This window comes from Falco peregrinus, chromosome Z (assembly GCF_023634155.1).
Source record: "Falco peregrinus isolate bFalPer1 chromosome Z, bFalPer1.pri, whole genome shotgun sequence".
Taxonomy (NCBI): domain Eukaryota; kingdom Metazoa; phylum Chordata; class Aves; order Falconiformes; family Falconidae; genus Falco; species Falco peregrinus.
In genome coordinates this window covers 71,467,690-71,489,165 of record NC_073739.1, presented here as the reverse complement: position 1 = coordinate 71,489,165, position 21,476 = coordinate 71,467,690, and the positions used below count along the sequence as shown (strand labels likewise).

Sequence of the window (21,476 nt, the reverse complement as noted above, 5' to 3'; positions counted from 1 at the left end):
AACATCCCTGATATGAGCCCCTGGTAAGGAGCACACCCTTTAGAGGGAGCATCATGATGATAAATAGGTGCCTCCGTACCTCTCAGAAGTCAGTCACCTACTGCTATCACCCATTGCTTTTTCTTAGTTGCACTGGTTGTTGTATGACAGACATATTAGGCTGCCTTACTGAGTTTCAGCATTAATCCTGATGTGCAAGGTTTCTCCTCTTCAGTTGGCAGAGCACCAAAATTGTTCTCCAAGGGCACTTCAGGCTTCAGACATAGCCTCTTCCCTCCTGCAGGTCCCTGCTGTTACAACCTTCCATTATGCATTATTGGTACCCCTATCTTCTGTGTGCACCAGTGGGAGTTTTTGGCGGTCTGGCCAGGGCCTGTGGGTCCACTGCAGACTGTGCTTGAACCAGCTATTCAACTCCTCCTTAGCCTCCCTGACGCCATATAGCCTTCTCACCGTCTCCTGCAGCTCAGCCACCTGCAACTGAAGGTCCTCTACTAGGCAGATCTTTTGCAGGCAGGTCTGCTGCCTGTCCCTGCCCCAAGAGAAAGGTCCAGGCACTTCCTGCAGCCTAAGGTCTGCACTGCGACCTCACCCTTCAGCAGCCCGGCATAGATAGTGCAGACCCCCACAGCCAGGGATGCAGTCTTGGTGCTCAGACCAGTGCCCACGATTCTGCCATGAGGGTCAGGTAGGATGAGCATCCTTGACCTGTACAATAGACACAGCAGTGCCCAGCTCCTAGGTTACATGGACTTCAGGTCTCTCCACTCAGCCAGTGGAACACCCCGCCTTCAAGGTAGCACATTTCTGCACAACCTGCTGCACCACACCATTTGCCCACTCTGTCTGCTGGCACTCCTGGTCACCAGCGCTCCCCAGGGCTGCCCTTTGTGGACATGGGGGTGGTGGTCACCGTTACCCCTGGCCCTGCCCAGGCTTCGTTAGCTGCTCTTGTGCAAACTGCTGGCTCCTGGTGGATGCCCTGGGGTCTCCCCGGCTCACAAAGCCCTCCCTGCGTGCTGTGGTCCCTGCTCCACTGTGGAACGTGCCTGCAGTGGAGCTAATGGCCTCGGCGAGTATTCAAATACACTGCAGAAAATATCATCAATCACAACGTGTTGATACTGTAGAGAAATATCTGGCATCATCATATCAACTTACTAGTAAAGTACTTGTAATACATCCAAGTAAATCTTCATTCCTGTGGACATTAAATCACGTTGGAGAATCAATTCTGAAACCAAAAATTTCCTAACAAGGGAACTCCTTAAATAGAATCTCTTGCAGAAGATACATAAACCACCCACTGCAATAAATAATACTCAGAAAAATGCTGAAAAGCATTAAAATAACAAGTACTACTTGGGTTCAACAAAAAAACAACTTGACATTCCTGCTTGTTCTGATGGTACAGTCTCTGAAGCATTTTGGCTTCCAAGAGCTCGACTGTCAGCTAAGCAAAAAATGCTTTTCTCTGACTTTTGCGTTTGGTCACACCATATCCAGATCCACCTCAATTACTTGTTAAGCACTGCTCTTCTCTCACTTTTGGGAGGATCACAAGTCTGTCAGAGCTACATCTTTAGGCAAAAGTAGTGCAAGAACCATGAAATTATAATGTTGCTTAATTCAGGTGAAAAAAATACAGCACCCTTCTACCTGAATATCAGATTTATATCACTAAACTCAAAGTGTGGTAAAAATTAAAAAAAATTCCAGGGGAAAAAAAGACATATTGGAAGGCAGTCCTGAAGGGCAAAGGAGTCCAAGAAAGTCGGCCATTCTTCAAGAAGGAAATACTAAAGGTGCAGGAGCAGGCTCTCCCCACATGCCAAAAGACAAGCTGGCAGGGAAGACCAGCCTGGCTGTACAGAGAGCTTTGGCTCGAAGGCTGGAAAAAAAGGAGAGTTTCTGGCCTTTGGAAGAAGGGGCAGGCAACTATCAAGGACTAGAAGGATGTCGTGAGGTTATGCAGGGAGAAAATTAAAAGGGCCTAAGCCCAACTAGAACTTAATCTGGCTACTGTCGTAGAAGACAACTAAAAAACCCCATGTTTCTATAAATACGCTAACAACAAAGGGAGGGTGAAGGAGAATCTCCATCCTTTATTGGATGTAGGGAGAAACATCGCAACCAAGGATGAGGGGAAAAGGCTGAGGTACTTAATGCCTTCTTTCCCTCGGTCTTTAACAGTAAGGCCGGTTGTACTCAGAGTACCCAGCCATCTGAGCTGGATGACAGGGAGCAGAATTAAGCCCCCATAATCCAAGGGGAAATGGTCAGCCACCTGCTACACCACTTAGACACACACAGCTCTCTGGGGCTGGGTGGCATCCAGCCAATGGTACTGAAGCAGCTGGTGGAAGCGCTCACCAAGCCACTTCCCATCATTTATCAGCAGTCCTTGCTAACTGGGGAGGTGCCAGTGCAGGTGAGCAAACGTGACACCCACCTACAAGACCAGTTGGAAGGAGGATCTGGGGAACTACAGACATGTCAGCCTGACCTCAGTGCCAACAAAATATCTGGAAAAATGGAGTTACTGTATCTTTATAGTTAATGATGCTGAAACCATAGATCAGTAAGTTAAAGCATAACAGACAGCACTCATACGTAAAAAGCAGTAAAAGTCAAGTACAGTCAATTAAACTGCTTTTAGAGACAATACCTTGTTTAATGTGAAGTGGATGCAGAACGTCAACATTATGTGGGGGAAAGATATACAACACCCGATTTGTGAAATAAGCGGCCATGAATCGTGCCATGGATCGAATCACAGCCATAGCAGTTTCAGTATGAACATCTGTGACCATCCATAGTTCATGCTGAAAATACTTGGTATCTAAAAAAAACCCAACAGGTATCAGATTAAAACATATGAGGAAGATTATTTAAATACGTATGCTATAATCGTTTAATCACAGCGTATGAAACATTTTTCAAAACAAGCAAACTATGGTATTACTTAATCTCTTGACAGACTTTCAGAACCTACAGAGCTTAATCTTTTACACTAAGTACAAAGTATATTAAAACACTTTTATATTAGGTTTTTAATGACTGCAGACAGACCTCTAGTATCAAAATTTAGATCAGCATCAAGCCAGGAAAAATATTTAAATTTGGAAATTTAGATTTCACACTGACTTAGTAGGAAAAAAAAAAGTTACAAGCACCTGCAAAAATTACCACTGTCAATTTAGGACTGGTGAAGAATCTAAAATTCACTATTTTATAAGAAAATGTTAAACCAATTTAAAACAAAACCACACGATTTCCCCCTTGTTCTTCTTCTCCACAGACTTTCATTAATCAAATTTCAATCAAGAACATTTAACAGCCCATGCTTTCACTATTAATTATACAATGAAAGCTGTCTAAATACTTACTCCAATAAGTAAAGTTGAAAGAACATCTGAGGATCAGAAAAAGCCACTGAAAACAGATTTCAGTCCAGTGTAAAGAGAAAAGCATCCTGTCAAGTGTGTGTGTGATGGCACAGGAATTAAGATACTAGGTTATTAAAACAGTTTAAGTGTACCTTATCACACTTCTATGCAATATAAACATACCAGAAAATTTTTCCATCTGACTCACTGAGAGCTGTGATCGCCGCAGAATCTCTCCTACCAGATGATCACAGAGTCCCTGAGCCTCACACAAGTTATATTGATACAGATGGCAAAATAATATTGCAAGGTAGTATCTACTCTGAAGAAAACATATTCTTTTTCCTCCTGCATTAAAAGAGAAAAGAAGTCCAGCTGGAAAAGAAACAGTAAGCACAAACCAGACATGCAGGTCTGAAAGTACTACTTCCTCCATCTCAAGAAACTTATCTATGTACACACATACTCTGAGAAGGAGCAGAAATCAGGAGCAGCTATTTTAGGACATATAATCCTCCTACAGCCCCTAATTTACTAGTGAATTAATACTCGTCACAGAAGTTTTCCTTCTAGACATATGTCAATAGTGTATAACTGTTAAGACACGAAGACAGGACCGCTGAAGGGAGCCTAGCCTTCCAAGAAGAGATGTCTAAATCACAATGACGTTCCAACCAAGCTTCCAATATCCTGTATTCTTTATACATGAGATATTCCTCATCATCTACTTAGACTTGCGCGAATCTTTTGACACTGTCCTGCACAACATCCTTGTCTCTAAACTGGAGAGACGTGGATTTGACGGGTGGGTAAGGAATTGGCTGGGTGGTCGCACTCAAGAAAGTTTCGTGGTTGACAGCTCAATGCCAAGTGGAGACGGGTGATGACTGGCATTCCTCAGGGGTCCATACTGGGACTGGTGCTGTTCACCATCTCTGTTGGCAACACGGACAGTGGGACTGAGTCCACCCTCGGCAAGTTTGATGACACCAAGCTGTGTGGCGTGGTCGACACGCTAGAGGGAAGGGATGCAATCCAGAGGGAGCTTGACAGGCTTGGGAGGTGGGCCTGTGTGAGTTTCATGAAGTTGAAGCAGGCCAAGAGCAAGGTCCCGCATCTGGGTCAGGGCAGTCCCAAGCACAAATACAGGCTGGACAGGGAATGGATTGAGAGCAGCCCTGAGGAGAAGGACTTGAGGGTGCTGCTAGACAAAAAAGCTCCATGTGGGCTGACAACATGTGCTTACAGCCCAGAAAGCCAACTGCATCCTGGGCTGCATCAAAAGAAGCATGGCCAGCAGGATGAGGGAGGCGATTGTGCCCCCGTGCTGCCCTCTGGTGAGACCCCCCCGGAGTACTGTGTTCAGCTCTGGAGCCCCCAGCATGAAAAGGACATGGACCTGTTAGAGCAGGTCCAGAGGAGGACCACGAAGACTATCAGGGGGCTGGAGCACCCATCCTGTGAAGACGGCTGAGAGAGTTGAGGTTGTTCAGCCTGGAGAAGAGAAGGCTCCAGGAAGACCTTCTAGCAGCCTTCTAGTACCTAAAGGGGGCTTGTAAGAAAGATGTGGACTGACTTTTTAATAGGGCCTATAGTGAGAGGACAAGGGGTAATGGTATTAAACTGAATGAGGGTAGATTTAGATTACAGATTAGGAGGAAAGTCTTGACTGTGAGGGTGGTGAGGCACTGGAACAGGTTGCCCAGAGCAGCTGTGGATGCCCCATCCCTGGCAGTGTCCAAGGCCAGGCTGGATGGGGCTTTGAGCAGCCCTAGTCTGGTGGAAGGTGTCCCTGCCTGTGCCGGGGGGGTTGGAACCAGGTGATCTTTAAGGTCTCTTCCAAATCAAACCATTATATGAGTCTACGGTAGCAACCAGCAAAATATTTTCTCATGATGCCTGGAAAGATACTCTGGAATATCTCTTTCAAATCAACTCCTAAATAAACTCCTGCCACAAATTATTTTGTTACTCCCCTAACACTAAGTCTCTTAATTTTGTAGCTAGTAAAAGAATAGGGGTTTGGTCATCTATTTTTCACTGTCTCTTTCTTGCTAGGTAATACACCTAGAGCTTTTCTGTACCAAGTACTTCATAATCGCAACGAAACACGTATTGAAATAGAAATGCACAGAATTTTCTCAGGGAGCAACATACTAAGTTTTGACCTAACTTTATTCAAGTCCCAGCTCACTTTCAAATATGCATCCTTTATGCATCTTACCTCCTTTTTCTGAAGAGCGAACAGAGCAACAAGTAACTACATCAAGCAATTACCCAACTTACCCCCTCCACCCCCAAAAAGAGGTTTCTATCCCTTACCTTTTGCCTTTATTTCACAGAGAGATCTTTTCCAAATGTCCACAGACTCTCTGTATGAGCCTAAAAGGAACTTCTCCTCACCTGTAAAAGTCACATATGTTAACAAATTAAAAGTTCTACATAGTTTTGTATATGCAAACACACACAGAATTACTTTAGTATTACAGATATATGAAAAGCAGAGTAATACACCCATCGCCAGCGAATTTCTGTTCTCAGAGCCAACTCTAAAGATCTGAGCATCTGAGAGAAGATGACTTTGAATACCCCTGCCTTTTTTAATTGCTAGATTATTAAATGAAAAAATTGGTTCAGCTTACCATATTGTTTTAGATGACACAAAGTTATAAATGTTAATTATAATTGGAAAATTCAGTATTCAAACCCCACGATGATTTATTAATTTATTAACGGGGAAAAGCATTTTCTTTTAACTGTTTTCATATTTCCTAAGATGTGGAAGATGTTTTTTCATTGTAAAAAGTAGTTATCAGATTATTTAGCAAGTTATATATTCTCTTCCAGTGTTAAAGCACTTTCAAACAACAGGTCTGCGGACCACTACACATTTAACATCCTTAAATGTCACCTCTCCATCACTATTCCCATTGTGATTTTTAATCCATTTTTCACTTCTTAAATGCTTTGACAGGAAGATGAAAGAGCACAGGTCCTGGGCAATGAAGGAGGAAAAATTATAAAATAAAAATAGCGATACCACAGAAGAAAAGACATGGTCAAATCTGCCACTCAATCCTGCTTATCAGCAGCTAGCCAGTTCAGGTATTGGCTTGGCCCATAAGCATATATGTTACTCTGGTTTATCCATAAACTGTGCCATATCTGATTTGTAAATTGCATGTAAATAAAAAACATAAAGAATGGATGGAACGCAAGGGTGGGAAGCTGCATGTATTTTTAGGATGAAGAAGACACAAAGGAGCTATGTATTGTATGGAGTGATGTAGGAAGAGAAGCTGGAAGTATCATTTAAGGAAGAGAGATCAAAAATATGGAGAGGAAACAGATTTGTGGCGGGAGACATAAAGGGGAACCTGGGCTTATTAGTATGGAAGGTGAAACAACAACAGACTGTTGGACAGTAATGTGTAGGAAATTACACTACAACCATATACTGTTTGCAAAATAAGTATGCTATAAATCTATTAGGTTACACTAGATTGGATGCTTAGTTGCAGCTGACTACATTCATGTATATGACATGCTCATGCCCACAGTGATCACATGGAGTGAACTCTTACAACAGTAAGAGACACACTGTGATGCCTATCTACTTCAGAGGAAATACACAGTACAAATGAGTACTAATTCAGATCCTGCACTCAGATTCTCTAGGACGTGATTCAAAGCAAACTGATATCAATAGTCTTTTTTTTATTTAGCTCAACAAACTCTGAAGATTATAATACAATCTACAGATATATTGGGACATGAAGTATTTATGAAAGTTCAAAAATTGTGTGAAAAGTCCCATTGTTAACTTTTTAAAAATCTGGTGGTCAGTTGCAGATTGTCATTAAATTGGACCTAATTTTCCTAGTATTCAGTTAATCATGCAACAACCTAACATTTGTAGTTCTTTCCAAAGTACCAACCAGATACAGAATTAATCTTCAGATGTTGTTCTAAGGTCACTCCTGATGACTGGAGGGTTGCTTGTATATGACTTAAAAGTGATGAGACAACAGAGTCTTCTTCTTCATTCCTGTTCACTTTTCTGTTCAGCTGCACCTGATACCAAACCACCTTCTTATACAACAGTCGCCATAGTACAATCAGCCTGTAGGTCAAGAAGCGTATTAAGAAAATCATCAAAATTAACTAAGTTACTTACATTGATGGCTTATTTTCTTAAATTTTGCATTACGTATATGAAACCTAAAGTATATTTTATGTCACCAACTACTTTCTTGCCTTCAATGAAGGGAAAAAACCAAAACACTTTTTGCCTTTGTTTTTGGTATTTGACCAATATACATCGATTCTTCTGAATCTGCATAAACACAGCTACCTACTTCAAGTACCCAAATGCACCCAAAATGAATCCTTTGCTGTGTAAACAATGGGGAAATGAAACAGCCTAGATAAACCTCAAAACAGGCATCAGTGTCTCCACAAACAAGACTGATTAAAAATACAATGAAAGTGCAACACAGAAAAGCAAAGACAGGGAAACAGAAGACTGCAGAACATGTTTTTAGGGCTGCAAGTCCCCTGCTGCCCAGCACAGAATTATTAGATGTACCACCTCAGATACATACTAAGCTTGCCTATACAAGCCAATATACATTGCCAGTGGTTTGAAAAAGCTTGCACAGAACTGCAACATATCTGCATCTTCTCTAGCACAAATGCTTCAATTAATATACAGAGTCAGTCATATTCACAGTACTCAGTACCTGGAGCACAATTAATCAAAATCATGGATTATCATCTCAGAAACAACGGAAATTTACCTATCAAATTTGCAGTGAACACAGAATCGTATTGAAGAAATGTTTTACTGCAGTAAGATTAAACTTGTGAGTTATAATACTGTTTTGCTTCTGAATCTCTGGAAAGGAACGGCTTACTCATATGATTAACACACTTAAATTCGAGTTCTGCAGTAGAGAAATACCCCAGTGATAATAATATACTTTTGCCACAGTTAAGATAGCACACTTCAGTTTAAGCTTCTTTCAAGTTTACAGGTATATCTTCAAAGAAGAAATAGCTCTGATAGTTTAGTACATTTCCACAGACCGAGGTTTTTCTTATTGCTCCAGGACACTATCCATAAACTAGTGCGAACTTGTCTGACTACATTGACATTGTACATATTTTGCATATGAGCAGCCTCTTGGCTCCACAGAGTTTGGAACTTCTGCACAGGAAGGAGCATAACGGGCAAGATGCAGTAAAAGCTTCTTAAGCTGCAATACCTGGATTAGTGCTGCACGACAAAACTGAACTCTATTCAACAATAGGTCTGCTCCCTAATCTGCATGTTTTAATAGGTTATCATGTTTCTCCATGGAGCATGACATGGAAAAGAGGCAAAAAGATGCAATTACTGTGTAACTGAACAAAATTGTTGTTCCAACATACAAAATCACACAATCATTTAGGTTGGAAAGTACCTTTGAGATCATCAAGTCCAATCATTAACCTCACACTGCCAAATCCACCCCTGAACCATGTCCCTAAGCACCACATCTACACATCTTTTCAATACCTCCAGGAACAATGACTTAACCACTTCCCTGAGCAGCCTGTTCCAGTGCTTGACAACACCTTCCATGAAGAAATTTTTCCTAATATCCAACCTAAACCTCCCTGGGCGCAACCTCAGGCTGTTTCCTCTTGTTCTGTCACTAGTTGAATGGGAGAAGACTGACACCCATCTGGCTACAATTGACTTTCAGGTAGCTGTAGAAGACAAAGTCTCCCCTGAACCTCCTTTTCTCCAGACTAGACAACCCTGGTTCCCCCAGCTGCTTATTAGACTTGTGCTCCAGAGCTGTCACCAGCGTCGCTGCCAGTCTCTGGACACACTCCAGCCCCCAACGTCTTTCCTGCAGTGAGGGGCCCAACACTGAACACAGGATTTGAGGTGGGCCCTCACCAGTGCCCAGTACTGGGGGACAATCACTTCCCTTGTCCCGCTGGCCACACACTTTTGGATACCAGCCAGGATGCTGCTGGCCTCCTTGGCCATACGGGGGGCTCATGCCCAGCCGGCTGCCGACCAGCCCCCCCAGGCCCTTTCCCCCCAGGCAGTTCCCAGCCCCCTGCCCCCAGCCCGCAGCGCTGCAGGGGCTGGTGTGACCCACGGGCAGGACCCGGCACTGAGCCTGGTTGACCCTCACACAGCTGGCCTGGGCCCACCGACCCAGCCTGCCCAGACCCCCTGCAGAGCCTCCTGCCCTCCCGCAGATCAATGCTCCCCTGCAACTTGGTGTCGCCCACAAACTTACTGATGGGGCACTTGATCCCCTCATCCACATCATTCATAAAGATATTAAACAGAACTGGCCGCAAAAACGAGCCCTGGGGAGCACCACTTGTAACAGGCCACCAAGTGCACTTAACTCCATTCACTATCGCTCTTTGGGCTCTGCCGTCCAGCCAGTCTTTTATGCGAAGCATAAACCTGTCCAAGCCATAAGCAGCCAGTTTCTCCAGGAAAATGCTGCAGGAAACGTTAAGAATGGTTTTACTAAATTCTAGGTAGACAACATCCACAGCCTTTCCCTCATCCACCAAGCACTTAACCGTGTCATAGAAGATGAGTTTGTCAAGCAGGATCTGACTTTCGTAAGCCCATGCTGACTGGGTCCGATTGCCTAGTTGTCCTGTATATGTATTTTTTTTTTCCCATGCAAAGATCATTCATACCTTTTTTCTGTTTTTGCATCATGGTTTACTGCTTGAGGAGGCTCTCTAAGCAGGGATTTCAGTGAGCTGAATTGCTGAGTAGTACTCTCATCAAGAACCAGGAAAATAGGCATAGTGAGGGAATCAAGTTTAACAAGACCATCACCATTAGGAGATGCAAAAAAATTCTCATACTGTAGTATGCACAGGCTGCTTAGAGTGTGAGAAACCATCTTCAAGAGACAGAAGCATGCCAAAAGGTTTTCTGAGAACAATTGATCTTGTTGCTGTATAAGCATCAGTTTTAAAGTTTGTAATGTCAGCTTTGCCACATGCCCAGTCAGACTGGCTCTTGAATGCCAGTTCAGGACAGTTAAGCACTGCTGAAAATATTTCAGGACACAATGCATCCAGTGAGTATTCTTCACACACTTGTTTAAAGATAGACCCTGGTTTAGCAAGGAACATTTCACAAACTGAATAATGTTGAAAAAATGGATAATGCAATTCACTGTGTAATTCAGCAATGTATCTTTCTCTTCTGTATTTTTTGAAATCCCTATCTGCCATGCAGCAAAGAGGTTTTTCTGTATGGAATATAGTTCCAGGGATAATACATCTTTCTCTTCAGTACTGTCTTTTGCATGGACAGTATCAAACATTGACGCAAATTCCAAGTGGCCTTGACCAGCTTTACCAACAAGTGAATGGATTCTTTGGCTACAGAAGCTGGCAGGGCTACTGCAAAACTGCTTTTCATCATCTGATTCTTCTTCATAATCCTAAATCAGAAAAAAACAATTAACAGTTTAATTCAAGTCTGTTGAAAGAAAGCATAGTCTGCAAGGAATCATCATTTAGTCAGTCTCACAAATGAAATCTTTATGTTTAACTTGCTTAATTTCTAGTAAGTTTAATACACGGCAGTTTCATCTAGATCTTGAACAAAATGTGGCTATTTGGAATTTTTATGCAGACAGAAATTTAATTACCTAAGAACAACAAAAAAAATTACACTGTAAACACAGCGGTATTCTTTATACTACAAAGTGAAACCCTATCCTCTATGAAGCCCAGAGTGTGAGGAAGAGTTTTTGCCAGATACCTGCAAGATATAAAAGCTATTCAATAAAACCTCAAAAACCTCGAAGAACAAATCAAAAACCAAAAGCATGAAATAAAGCTGGGAAATGCTGCACAGTAACTTTGACCACAGAGCCATTCTTCCAAATGAGGTGTACAAATTTTGGACATGATGGAAGAAAACTCTAAAATTGAGGATAAATATTTTATTTACTAAGGATATTACTGTACTTATTGATATACTTTAAAGCCCTAGTATATTTAGTACTGTAATGTTATGTTTTATTATACAGTGAATCTAAAGTATTAAACTACAATAAACTGATGTATATGCAGACTAGTATGTATTTTTCGAAGTTATTGCAGTGCTGAAAAATAAAAATTAAAAAAAAAAAATCAAGCATCGGTTGATAAAAACAACAGCATTCCTCATATCTATGAAGAAAACCAGAATTTAACCCATATTGAATTACTTTAAATATATATGTAGTAAGAGCAAATATACCTGTATTATCTTAAAAAAATTCTTTACATTTAGAATAACTTAAAATTAAATAATATGCATAATTGTAAGTGGAAAAAAGCTATTAAGTACCAGTAAATCCATGTTTTTCTCACTCATTTCTGTTGTGTTCTCTTCCAGGAATTTCGGAATGGTGGAAAAGATGGAACTTTGGTTTTGTGCATCTTTTAGAAGACTAGCTTTTAAAGACAACAGTGATCGTAAACACAGAGGTCTCCTTTTAGGCTAAAAGAAATAACAATCACATTACCTGTCTTTAGCAAGACTGAACCAGACACTTTCTACACAAAATAAGGAAACTGGTCTCTTCTGTAAAAAGCTTCAGTTAAAATTCTCAGACAGAAAGGGAGAACAAGTCAGCACGCATATGTTGCACTGAAACAAACTATCATTTGATCATGCTTCAAAAATGCAGAATTTTCTCAGCACTAAATTTCATTTTGCTTCACTCTGTAAGAATCTGCTTTCTTGATCCCTGAAATGATCCTACAAGTTTGCCAGTATGCAAGGCTTTCTTGCACTCTTACTAGTAACAGATCTCTTTAAATTCTCAAATCCTTGGCGACTCTTCCTGTTTATGCATGACTACCGTAACACACTTCTCCAAAAATCCAAAACCAAACTGAATCGGAAGAGAAGTTGTATTTCATCAGCAAACAGAAAACTTCTGAACTTAATATCTATTATATCTTATTCGGTTGGATATAGTTACAGGACCTCTTCTTTCAATGGTTTCCCTTCTCCCAGACTTTGCTAAGTTTAGAAGTGACAGAAAAATAAGCAAAAACGCTTTAAGCAAGCTTTAATTGCCAACCTCAATTAAGGACCTAGAGATGCATGGAGACATGCAGACAGCACCACTGCGATTGTTGCTGACTGCTCTAAAACACCACAGCAGCCCAAGATGAAGAGCTTTTACAGAATCTTTTCTGCATCATTCTGAAAAGATTAGCTAGTCAGAGTAGCATAATACCTGTCAGTGCTCTGAACCAACTCTATTGAAACAGAAATCCCAATTTCTTTTACAGTTCCAGAAAGAATATCTCATGACAATTAAGACTTTACTAAATTTTACTGAAATGTCACCCAGTCATCAAAGGAACAGAATTTCAGAGAAAACTGTATTCATTGTTTTCCAGATCCACTGTATTCTCAAAACAACCTTATAATTCAAAGGAATTATACAAATACCACAGTGAACTACACTGAGTTCAAAACATTTCAAAAATTACATGTTTTTATACACGAAGTCTTTCACTTAAGGCCTACAAAATAATTCATAACCCTACCTTGAAGTTCAGCAAATTCTGACGGATATTTTCAAGGCGCTGGGTTGAGTCAAGCAAAAGGGATCTTATAAATCCTGATGATGAAAAGTTGTTAGGTAATCTAAGCACTGTTATCATGTATCCATCAGAGATGACAAGGTACGGTAATCTTGAATGTGAAGCAACAGAGAATCTCTGTCTCGTAAGGTCACTTTCAGAAGCTGAAGAACCAAGAGACTGACTAGAGTCCTGACAAACAGAGTGCTGCTGTCTAAAATAAAGATACATCCAAAGATAAGAAACAACCATCATATGTAACAATCATGAAGAGAATAGAGAGGAAATAATTTATGAACATTTAATACCACTCACACTACTGTACCAATAGGTCCATTCAGAATTCTACAGAAGTGCCTGTATTTTTGCAGGATGAGCAGTCTGGGCAACACTATTTACACTCATAAGATGCCAGCATTTTGCTTCAATTGCAACTTTTTTAATTCAAAGAAAAAAACAGCTTTCAGTATTATTTCATTAATAAATATTAAATGTACCTTTTCACAATTTAACTCTAAGTGTACCACACATGCTTATCTAGCTCTTACTGTGTATGACAAGTGTTTGAAGATGAAATTCTAAGTAGCTTCTAATAAAGTCATGTATGAAAACAAAAAAATCCCTCAAGATCTGAATCTTATTAGTTCAGACATTCAACAGAAATATTTTTATATCAACACACAAGTCTTCTCTTCAAAAAAAGAGTTCTTAAAGTCTTTTCTCATAAAGAAATCACTCCTTATGGAGCTCCAGAAAGCAGTGTTGTGCATTTATTCTAATGTTAGCCCCACAATACTTTTAAATAATGTGTAAAATTCATGTGGGTTTTTTTGATTTCTTACTAGCCCAAAAGTTAGTAATTATCTGAAAAAGAAGTAGCTGCATACATTTATTAAATAATCACAATTAAGGTATTTTAATATATTTCAGTGTTTGATTTTTCAACCAGACTTTGTAAGGAGGTATTATAATGCTTCGAATGTTTTAATGAGGTGTTACATTAACACACTATCCAACTGTAGTCACTCGAAATTAACATGTATACTTAAAAAAATACTAAAGTTTAGATTCTGTATTATTTTCTCTAGTTATTCAGACTGTGTTACTCCTTGTAACTTTCAATTAATGCTAAAAAAATGTTGATCAGAGATCCTTCTATTCCTGCATGCGCTCAGCAGGGTAATTTCAAATCTAGTTCTGAAGTACCCCCCAAACAAATACTTTAAAAAGCTAACTAGCTTCTGTCTGTGCAACTATGTTATTTACAAGATCTGATATGGAAATGTGACATAAGAGTTCTATAGGCAAAATTCAACAGGGAGCAGAGTAATATTGCTTAATACTACCAGGTTAAAATAACCTGCACTCTCAGCACTTCTGTAAGTTTAATTTCTTCTTAAATCATGAAAACATGCTATTTTTAATTGCTACTAAATTAAATTTAAAAAAAAAAAATCACTTAATGTATACTTATATTGTCACACTGCCAACTTTTATCACGAGAAACCAATTAAAAGAAACACAATTACGAATGACAACCAGACACATGAAAAACAACAGAGTGCATTTGAAAGATTAATTTTATGTAAAATTGTAAAAAAAATATTAGAAAATAAGATATGATCATATTACAAAGAACGTATAAACATTTTCAAACCCTTTTACCTGTATGTTATTAGTGGATGAAATGGAATAAACTCTGCTGGTCCAAATTCTACAGAGCAGCCAGAAGTAATCAAGGTCAGCAATTCACCCGTACATGTCAACAAAATCAAAGATCCACGTTTTAACATACAAGCCAAGAAAAGGCTATCCGGAGTCCAACTCATATCGCCAACCCAGTAAGATCTAAATTGGGCAGGAAAAATATTTTTCTGTCAAATTCCTCTATGAACAGGTCAGAATAGCTAAAAACAAACAAAGATCAACCTTCCACCTGTCCCCCAACAAAAAACCAAAAAATCCACAACAGCAGCAGAAACATCAATTACTGACCTGATAAACTTGGATGGGACCATGCTATTCTTGCTACTACAACCTTTAAGGCTACCCGAAACAGTTACAAAATTCAACGTGTTTAAAAACAAAATCTGAGTTGCCTAGAAAGAAAAAGTAAATGCAAAGAAAATATAAGTTTGTATCAGAATGTCATTATTGTAAAAACCAATTTCTATTAGCGAATTACACATTATATTTGACATACTGGAAACATTATTGTACATTAAAGTGACATTACTATTTAGAAAATTGATTGATTTCTGTATCTATTTCTACATTTGAAAAATAATTATATATTATTACATAATATATAATTCAATATTCTGTTTAATGTAACTTTTTCTAAAACCCTCAAAATAATATAAGATCACTCTTCTCCAGTCTCGTTGGTGGGTAACAACTGGAGCTTTGAAGGACTGTATCATCCCATCCTGGTACTCATTTCCTGTCATCATTAGCACTAAAAACTGCATCAAGATTTGGCCTCGATTTGTTAGGAGTAACATTATGAAGCTGGAACTTAACCTCCAATACAGGTCAGGTTGAGGACTGATGGAGAATTATCCAGATTCTTTGCAGACACAATGCAGTAACGGGAATTAATTTATTATTGTATCTTGGAGATTAGAAATGACAGAGGAGCTTACATGGATTTCTTAACTAAACAACAGTATTCAAAAAATTACAAGTTGTGGCAGTATTTTTTAGCTATGGATATCAACATGAAAATAATCACATGTACCAACAAGAAAGTTGAAAAATCACTCCTAAAAATGTGTCATTAAATCCTTGTTACCACTTCATTTAAACTGAACTATTAGCATAAATCACGTACTATCATTCATACCTTTGGATCCGTTTGATTAACAGCTACTGCAAGCAGAAGTCCATCTCTTGCAAATGCACACAGCAAAGCTCCTCTTGACTTTACAGACACACAATGAGGAACTAAATTAACAAGAGAACAAGTCTGCTGTACCCAATGGATTTGGTATGGCAAAGAACTGAGCACCAGGAAAGAGAGACAAGAAAAACACAAGGTTACCCAGTTATGCTGAATGGGATGATTCATCTACAGTAAAGAACCATGCAAGATAAGAATATATAAAGCATGAACAATAAAAAATAATAATCTATTTTTCTTCAAAAACTACAAAAAATTTATATTTACACGAGTTTAGAAATTATATCTGAGCACTGAGAACTATTTTTATGGGACAGGAACTTGGGCTACATGTATAGAACATGCAAATAAATATAGATGCATTCCATACAATTAAGGCACTTGCACTTTAGCCAGGAAAAGCTTCCTCAGTATAATGTCATCCAACACAGCGATGCTCAAAATTTGAAAATGAAAATCAACAGTACACAGCTCTGAAAAATGAAGTTGTGGATGCTCTATCATGTAAGTGTCCAAGGTCAGGTTGGATTTGGCTTCCAGGAACCCAATCTAGTGAAAATTGTTCCTCCCCATGGCAAGGGGATTGGACTAGATGATCTTTAAAAGGTCCCTTCCAACCCAAACCATTCTATGATCCCCAAAAGATTCAAAACATGAGAAAAAACACAGGAAAGATTCCATTTAGAAGCATGCCACCTACACAACAAAAAAACCCAACCCATTAACATGAAAAAATGAATTAAACAATAGTAAACAATGAAACTCAGCAGCAGTTGGCATAAAGAAATCATGAGTTACATGGCTGAGAAATATGGTTACAATTTCAAGATGCAAGTACTATGGTGTATATATACGCACATCTACACTGGGAATGTTATGTTCTGTTTCACTTGCGTCACAGAAAGGCACTACTGTGCTACTGACAAACTGAGCAAAGAGTGACGCTGCTTAGTAGGGCAAAGAGGACGCTACTACTAAGTCAGTATCAAAAGGGCATCATGTAAGAAAAGCAGCTGTACCACAGCAAGCATAAATTTTAGCAAGTAACTCAAGTTACTTCCACGGAAGACATATTCATTTAAACTCACAAATATGTGTATCTCACTTAGGAAGAGGAATGGACTACACAGATACTCAGGATGATTATTCAATTGTGTTTTTAAGTGGTTGTATCAGTGTAACTATTTCAGTAAATGGTCCCAACCCAGATAAAGAAACACACACAACACACTCTTGCACATTCTAGGCGTAAAGAGATGAAAAGGGGAGTAGAAAACATAAAATATACAAATACGCATAATATAAAAGAAAAAGTGGTAATCAGGACATTTATGACTGTACAGTATGCAGTAGTAATGTAAGAAAAAGAAAGAAACTCTATTAGCATGATACAAAAAACTCCCTGACACTATCACTGTGTGTATGTACATGGGTTTGCATACACATGAGTGTTAAACACACTAATTAGGTCTAAGTTAATATTCAAGTATGGAATATATAGATGAACGTTATTACATTAACCACATTTAAATACTTGAAAATTACCATGTATGCTAATATATGAGCCACGTATGCTAATATATGAGCCACGTATGCTAATATATGAGCCACGTATGCTAATATATGAGCCACGTATGCTAATATATGAGCCACGTATGCTAATATATGAGCCACGTATGCTAATATATGAGCCACGTATGCTAATATATGAGCCACGTATGCTAATATATGAGCCACGTATGCATGTATCTGGCATACCATGAACACACATATGCAAACATATGTAGATGTTTGTAACCATAGACTTAACTGGATATCGATGCAGATATGTTCAATTCCAATTCTGAATTCCTGTTCTGCAGCGCTTCATAATGAATTTTTCCTCAACTAATGTGACTTCATATTTTTGAACTTACCTAACATATTTAAAGCTATTTTCATGCCATCGAAGAATCAAAAATGTGAGGACCAAACATTCTCCAGAGTAAAACACAAAAGAGCACAAACAGCAATCACCCAGTATCTGTGGAAAAAAAACCAAACCACAACCAAAAACAGAACAAACCCCAAAACCTGGTTAGACACAATTTTCTCTTTAATTATTTATATATTTAGATCAGTAGCTATCACAATTCAGATTAAATAACGTAATGGTGTAATTCAGAATTTAAAGGCCGAAAAGAGTATTACTGGACGAGAAAAACTTCGATCTGATTCAGTATGGCTATTCTCATACTGTCACTAATCTAATACAAACTGAACTACTAAGCCTACAAATATCACCGAGAAGCAGCCACTGCTCCCAAACTTCACTGTAGCCTGTGGGGCTTTAACTTACTTAAGAGGCTAAATGGTTGCTTTAGGGTTTTTTTTTTTTACCTCATTTTGTATGAAAGCAGCATGGACTCCAATTTCTTTTTCTTCAGTAGAAGGCAACAAGACTGATTCATCAGGCAAAACTTGAGTCCAACGCCCAGCAGAAGAATTTTTATATGAGGATGCGTCTTCATGCTCTGTGCTTTCCCACAAAAAGACACATGCTGTAGGAGTTGTTAATAGTGCCTTTCTGCCATCTCCAGATACGTACAAGTACAATCTCATTAAACAATCTAGGGAAAAAAAAACCAACACACACAACAATGCACCAGACAGTCTGCGCTCCTCTGTTACATTTAGATGTTAAAAACCATAGAGGAAGGAAATTTCTTCTCCATCAGAAAAAATTCAAGCGGTCACCTTAACTATTTCTCATTTCCAGCATCATCTCTGATAGGAGACCTTAGGCAGCAGTAATGTCTGATGGGACACACATTTTTATGCATTTTATGACTTATCTTTCCCACAGGACTCAAGCATCAAGAGTTGTTTCCCTGAGATCATCTTTCTTGGAATTCAACTTTGACAAAAACTACTACTAAATGCCTAAGTGCTCTACTGTTATCTTCAGCTCCTAAATGTGCTGATCTTCCCTGAAATGAAAGAATTGCTCGTATAATACTTCAGTTTACAACTTGGTATCAGTGAGGTTACATTCAATATGTGACAACATTTGATAAAGTTTGCAAATACTTGCCTTTACGTTCCCTTGTTAGCATTTGTCATAAAAACCTACCTACAGAATAAACTTCAAATTACACATATAGAGTTTATATCAAAGGTACATCTAAGGTATTGATAACCTAGTAAGGAAATTTTTTCTACAGTTAAAAATTAACCATTAAAATATAAAATACTTACTGTATTTAAAAATTGATTACTATTTAAAGATCACCAAATGCAAAAAACTGTACCGTTCAAGTGACAGAGGACATCTGTCAAAGCCCAGCTAGTACACAAACTATATGAATGCAAACCAATGGGAGAATATAGCTTTAAACTTGTGCAATAACACTTAGCAAATGGAAAGCCACTTTTGCTCTATCTCATTTTTCAAAAGACTAATTGAAAAAAACTTACCTTGTGCTGCTGCAACTACCTTCTTAGACTCTTCGATTGCTGGCACAATTTTCAAGCAGTCCTGATCTTTATTCCACAGAAACAGCTCTCCTGTTGTAAGCATTCCTGCCAACCAAGCACCTGTGTGCATTGGGGGACAGATGTTTTGAAGGTTATTATTGTGAAGTACCTAAAATTACTTCCCTTACATCTCAGCCACAATTGTAAAGCTGATAGTGAGCTGACAGGTCCTTTAGACAGTCTACCTTTCTAAACTGTTACAACTACAAGTAAAAACACATAAATTGATAAAACACAAGATATTATACTTAACAATTTCTTGATGTTGTTAAAACAACTACATTTTTCAACAATGACTGCAGCCGAGGGATCTTCTTCCTTGTCTTCCCAGATGCCAGGTTAATTTCATTTATACGTTTATCATCTAGAAGAAAAACAGCCTCTTTTTCCTGTTGAGGAAATGAAAAACACATTGCATTTTTTTAAATGTTACTTTCTATGTAAGTTTGCAAAATAATGCAGAGGTAAAAAACATCAGGGAAAAATAATTAATGAAAAAACAACCTGCAATTATTATTAACTTCATTATTTGGCATGTTTCCAATACAATACAGCATAATACCTAGCATCAGCCTACACTGATGATTACTTTGGTTCACAGGTATCAAACTGATTTTACAATCATTATTAAAAAGTTCTTCAAAGTATATCTCAACTGACTACCTACCAAATGACAACACAGCAACAGATTAGACATGGGTTATCTCATGTTGTAGGGTTTAATTTAGTAAGATTTTTGCCAGTGACTTCAGCAGAAGGAAATGGCTTTAAATGGTTACCTACTACGTAAAGTCAAACCACATATTGGCAAAAAACCTGTTTCATTTTATCAAAAAAGCTTAAGAAAGCATGTGTTTCAACAGATGCAGGGAAAACCGGGAAAAAATTTTTGTTCACTGTTTCCAACAATGTACTGTAAAAAAAAGTTATGAAAAACTAGAACCATCAAAACAATGATTTCATATAAGGGGGGGAAGAAACATGACACAAGACCCTCCATTGTTTATCTGAGAGGTTTTGAACCTCCAGCCTCAACTCAGTAAGATACAAACCCAAGCCATTTATACCTCAGTATTTGTTGAGTACATTCAAAATCACTTTTTTTTTACCCTCCCTTCTTGTAAAAAGAAACATGAAGTATTATATTATTTAAAAAACTACTCTTTTCAGAATTTTGTTTAAATCCAAGTGCGTTACATTCACCTGTCCAATCCATGAGATGCGAGGCCATGGCTTGCTTTGCTTGATACACGTAGAGATGAGGACATCCAACTTAACCTCCATTCTTAATAAACCTCTAGGTAACCATTATAAAGAAAAGCAAATGGTGGCTTTTTTTCACATATGTGTGGAGAATCTGAAGAAAGAAAAAAAAAGACAAGAAACCTTTCTTATTTGGGGGGTGGAAGCTGATGGGGAAACTAGACACAAACTCCCAACTACAGCAGCTTCCTGCTGAACACAGAGCTGACGCTGACCTGTATTTCCAAACTAAAGCAGCTACTTTCGTTCACGTAGCTCACGGGCTATTTGCTGTTCCGCCATGCATATCACCTGCTTGTTCCTGGAGTTGAGGAGGAGCCACGACACAAAGCACCTCGCTAAAAGCTCTAACAAGAACGCAGAAAGCGAGGAAAACCTCCTGCAGCCGCCTATGCGCCAGAGACCAGGAACCCGGGCAAACCACCCGCTGCGCAGGCTGGGCGGGCGGGCCGCCGGCGCTTCGGGCCCGGGCCCAGTGCGGGGGAGGGGTAGAGGGGGTTCCCCGCCTGGAGCCGCCGTGAGCGCGGGACGAGGCGCTGCGCTCCACCGCGGGGCTCAGCGCCGGCCGCCGGGCTGCGGCCTCACGGCTCGGGGTCTGCCCAGGGCGCAGCACGGCGCCCGACGGGCAGCCGAGCACGGGCAAGCCGCCTGCCGCTGCGCGGGGAGCACCCCCGTCCCCGCTCCGGCCGCCACCCGCGAAGGTCCCACCGCCGATACTGCCTGCGTCAGGGCAGAGGCAGCCCCTCAGGCCGTCTCCGGCCCGCAGGACACAG

General features: G+C 39.5%; 1 protein-coding gene across 1 annotated transcript in view; it reads right to left on the bottom strand.

The window, feature by feature from the left end:
• The window catches only part of CPLANE1 (ciliogenesis and planar polarity effector complex subunit 1), a 65,986-nt gene extending 45,244 nt beyond the window's left edge, over positions 1 to 20,742 (bottom strand). The window contains exons 1-15 of the mRNA XM_055790866.1: positions 20,644 to 20,742; positions 19,694 to 19,829; positions 19,381 to 19,500; positions 18,304 to 18,533; positions 17,841 to 17,947; positions 15,868 to 16,024; positions 15,018 to 15,121; positions 14,688 to 14,870; positions 12,987 to 13,236; positions 11,770 to 11,922; positions 10,113 to 10,873; positions 7,328 to 7,512; positions 5,712 to 5,792; positions 3,573 to 3,737; positions 2,669 to 2,842 (exon numbers count right to left, since the gene is read on the bottom strand). Coding sequence (XP_055646841.1) covers positions 2,669 to 2,842; positions 3,573 to 3,737; positions 5,712 to 5,792; positions 7,328 to 7,512; positions 10,113 to 10,873; positions 11,770 to 11,922; positions 12,987 to 13,236; positions 14,688 to 14,870; positions 15,018 to 15,121; positions 15,868 to 16,024; positions 17,841 to 17,947; positions 18,304 to 18,533; positions 19,381 to 19,500; positions 19,694 to 19,829; positions 20,644 to 20,724 — 2,887 coding nt within the window. The 5' untranslated portion in view covers positions 20,725 to 20,742. The remainder of the gene's footprint in view (positions 1 to 2,668; positions 2,843 to 3,572; positions 3,738 to 5,711; positions 5,793 to 7,327; positions 7,513 to 10,112; positions 10,874 to 11,769; positions 11,923 to 12,986; positions 13,237 to 14,687; positions 14,871 to 15,017; positions 15,122 to 15,867; positions 16,025 to 17,840; positions 17,948 to 18,303; positions 18,534 to 19,380; positions 19,501 to 19,693; positions 19,830 to 20,643) is intronic.
• Between the last annotated feature and the right edge of the window lie 734 nt (positions 20,743 to 21,476).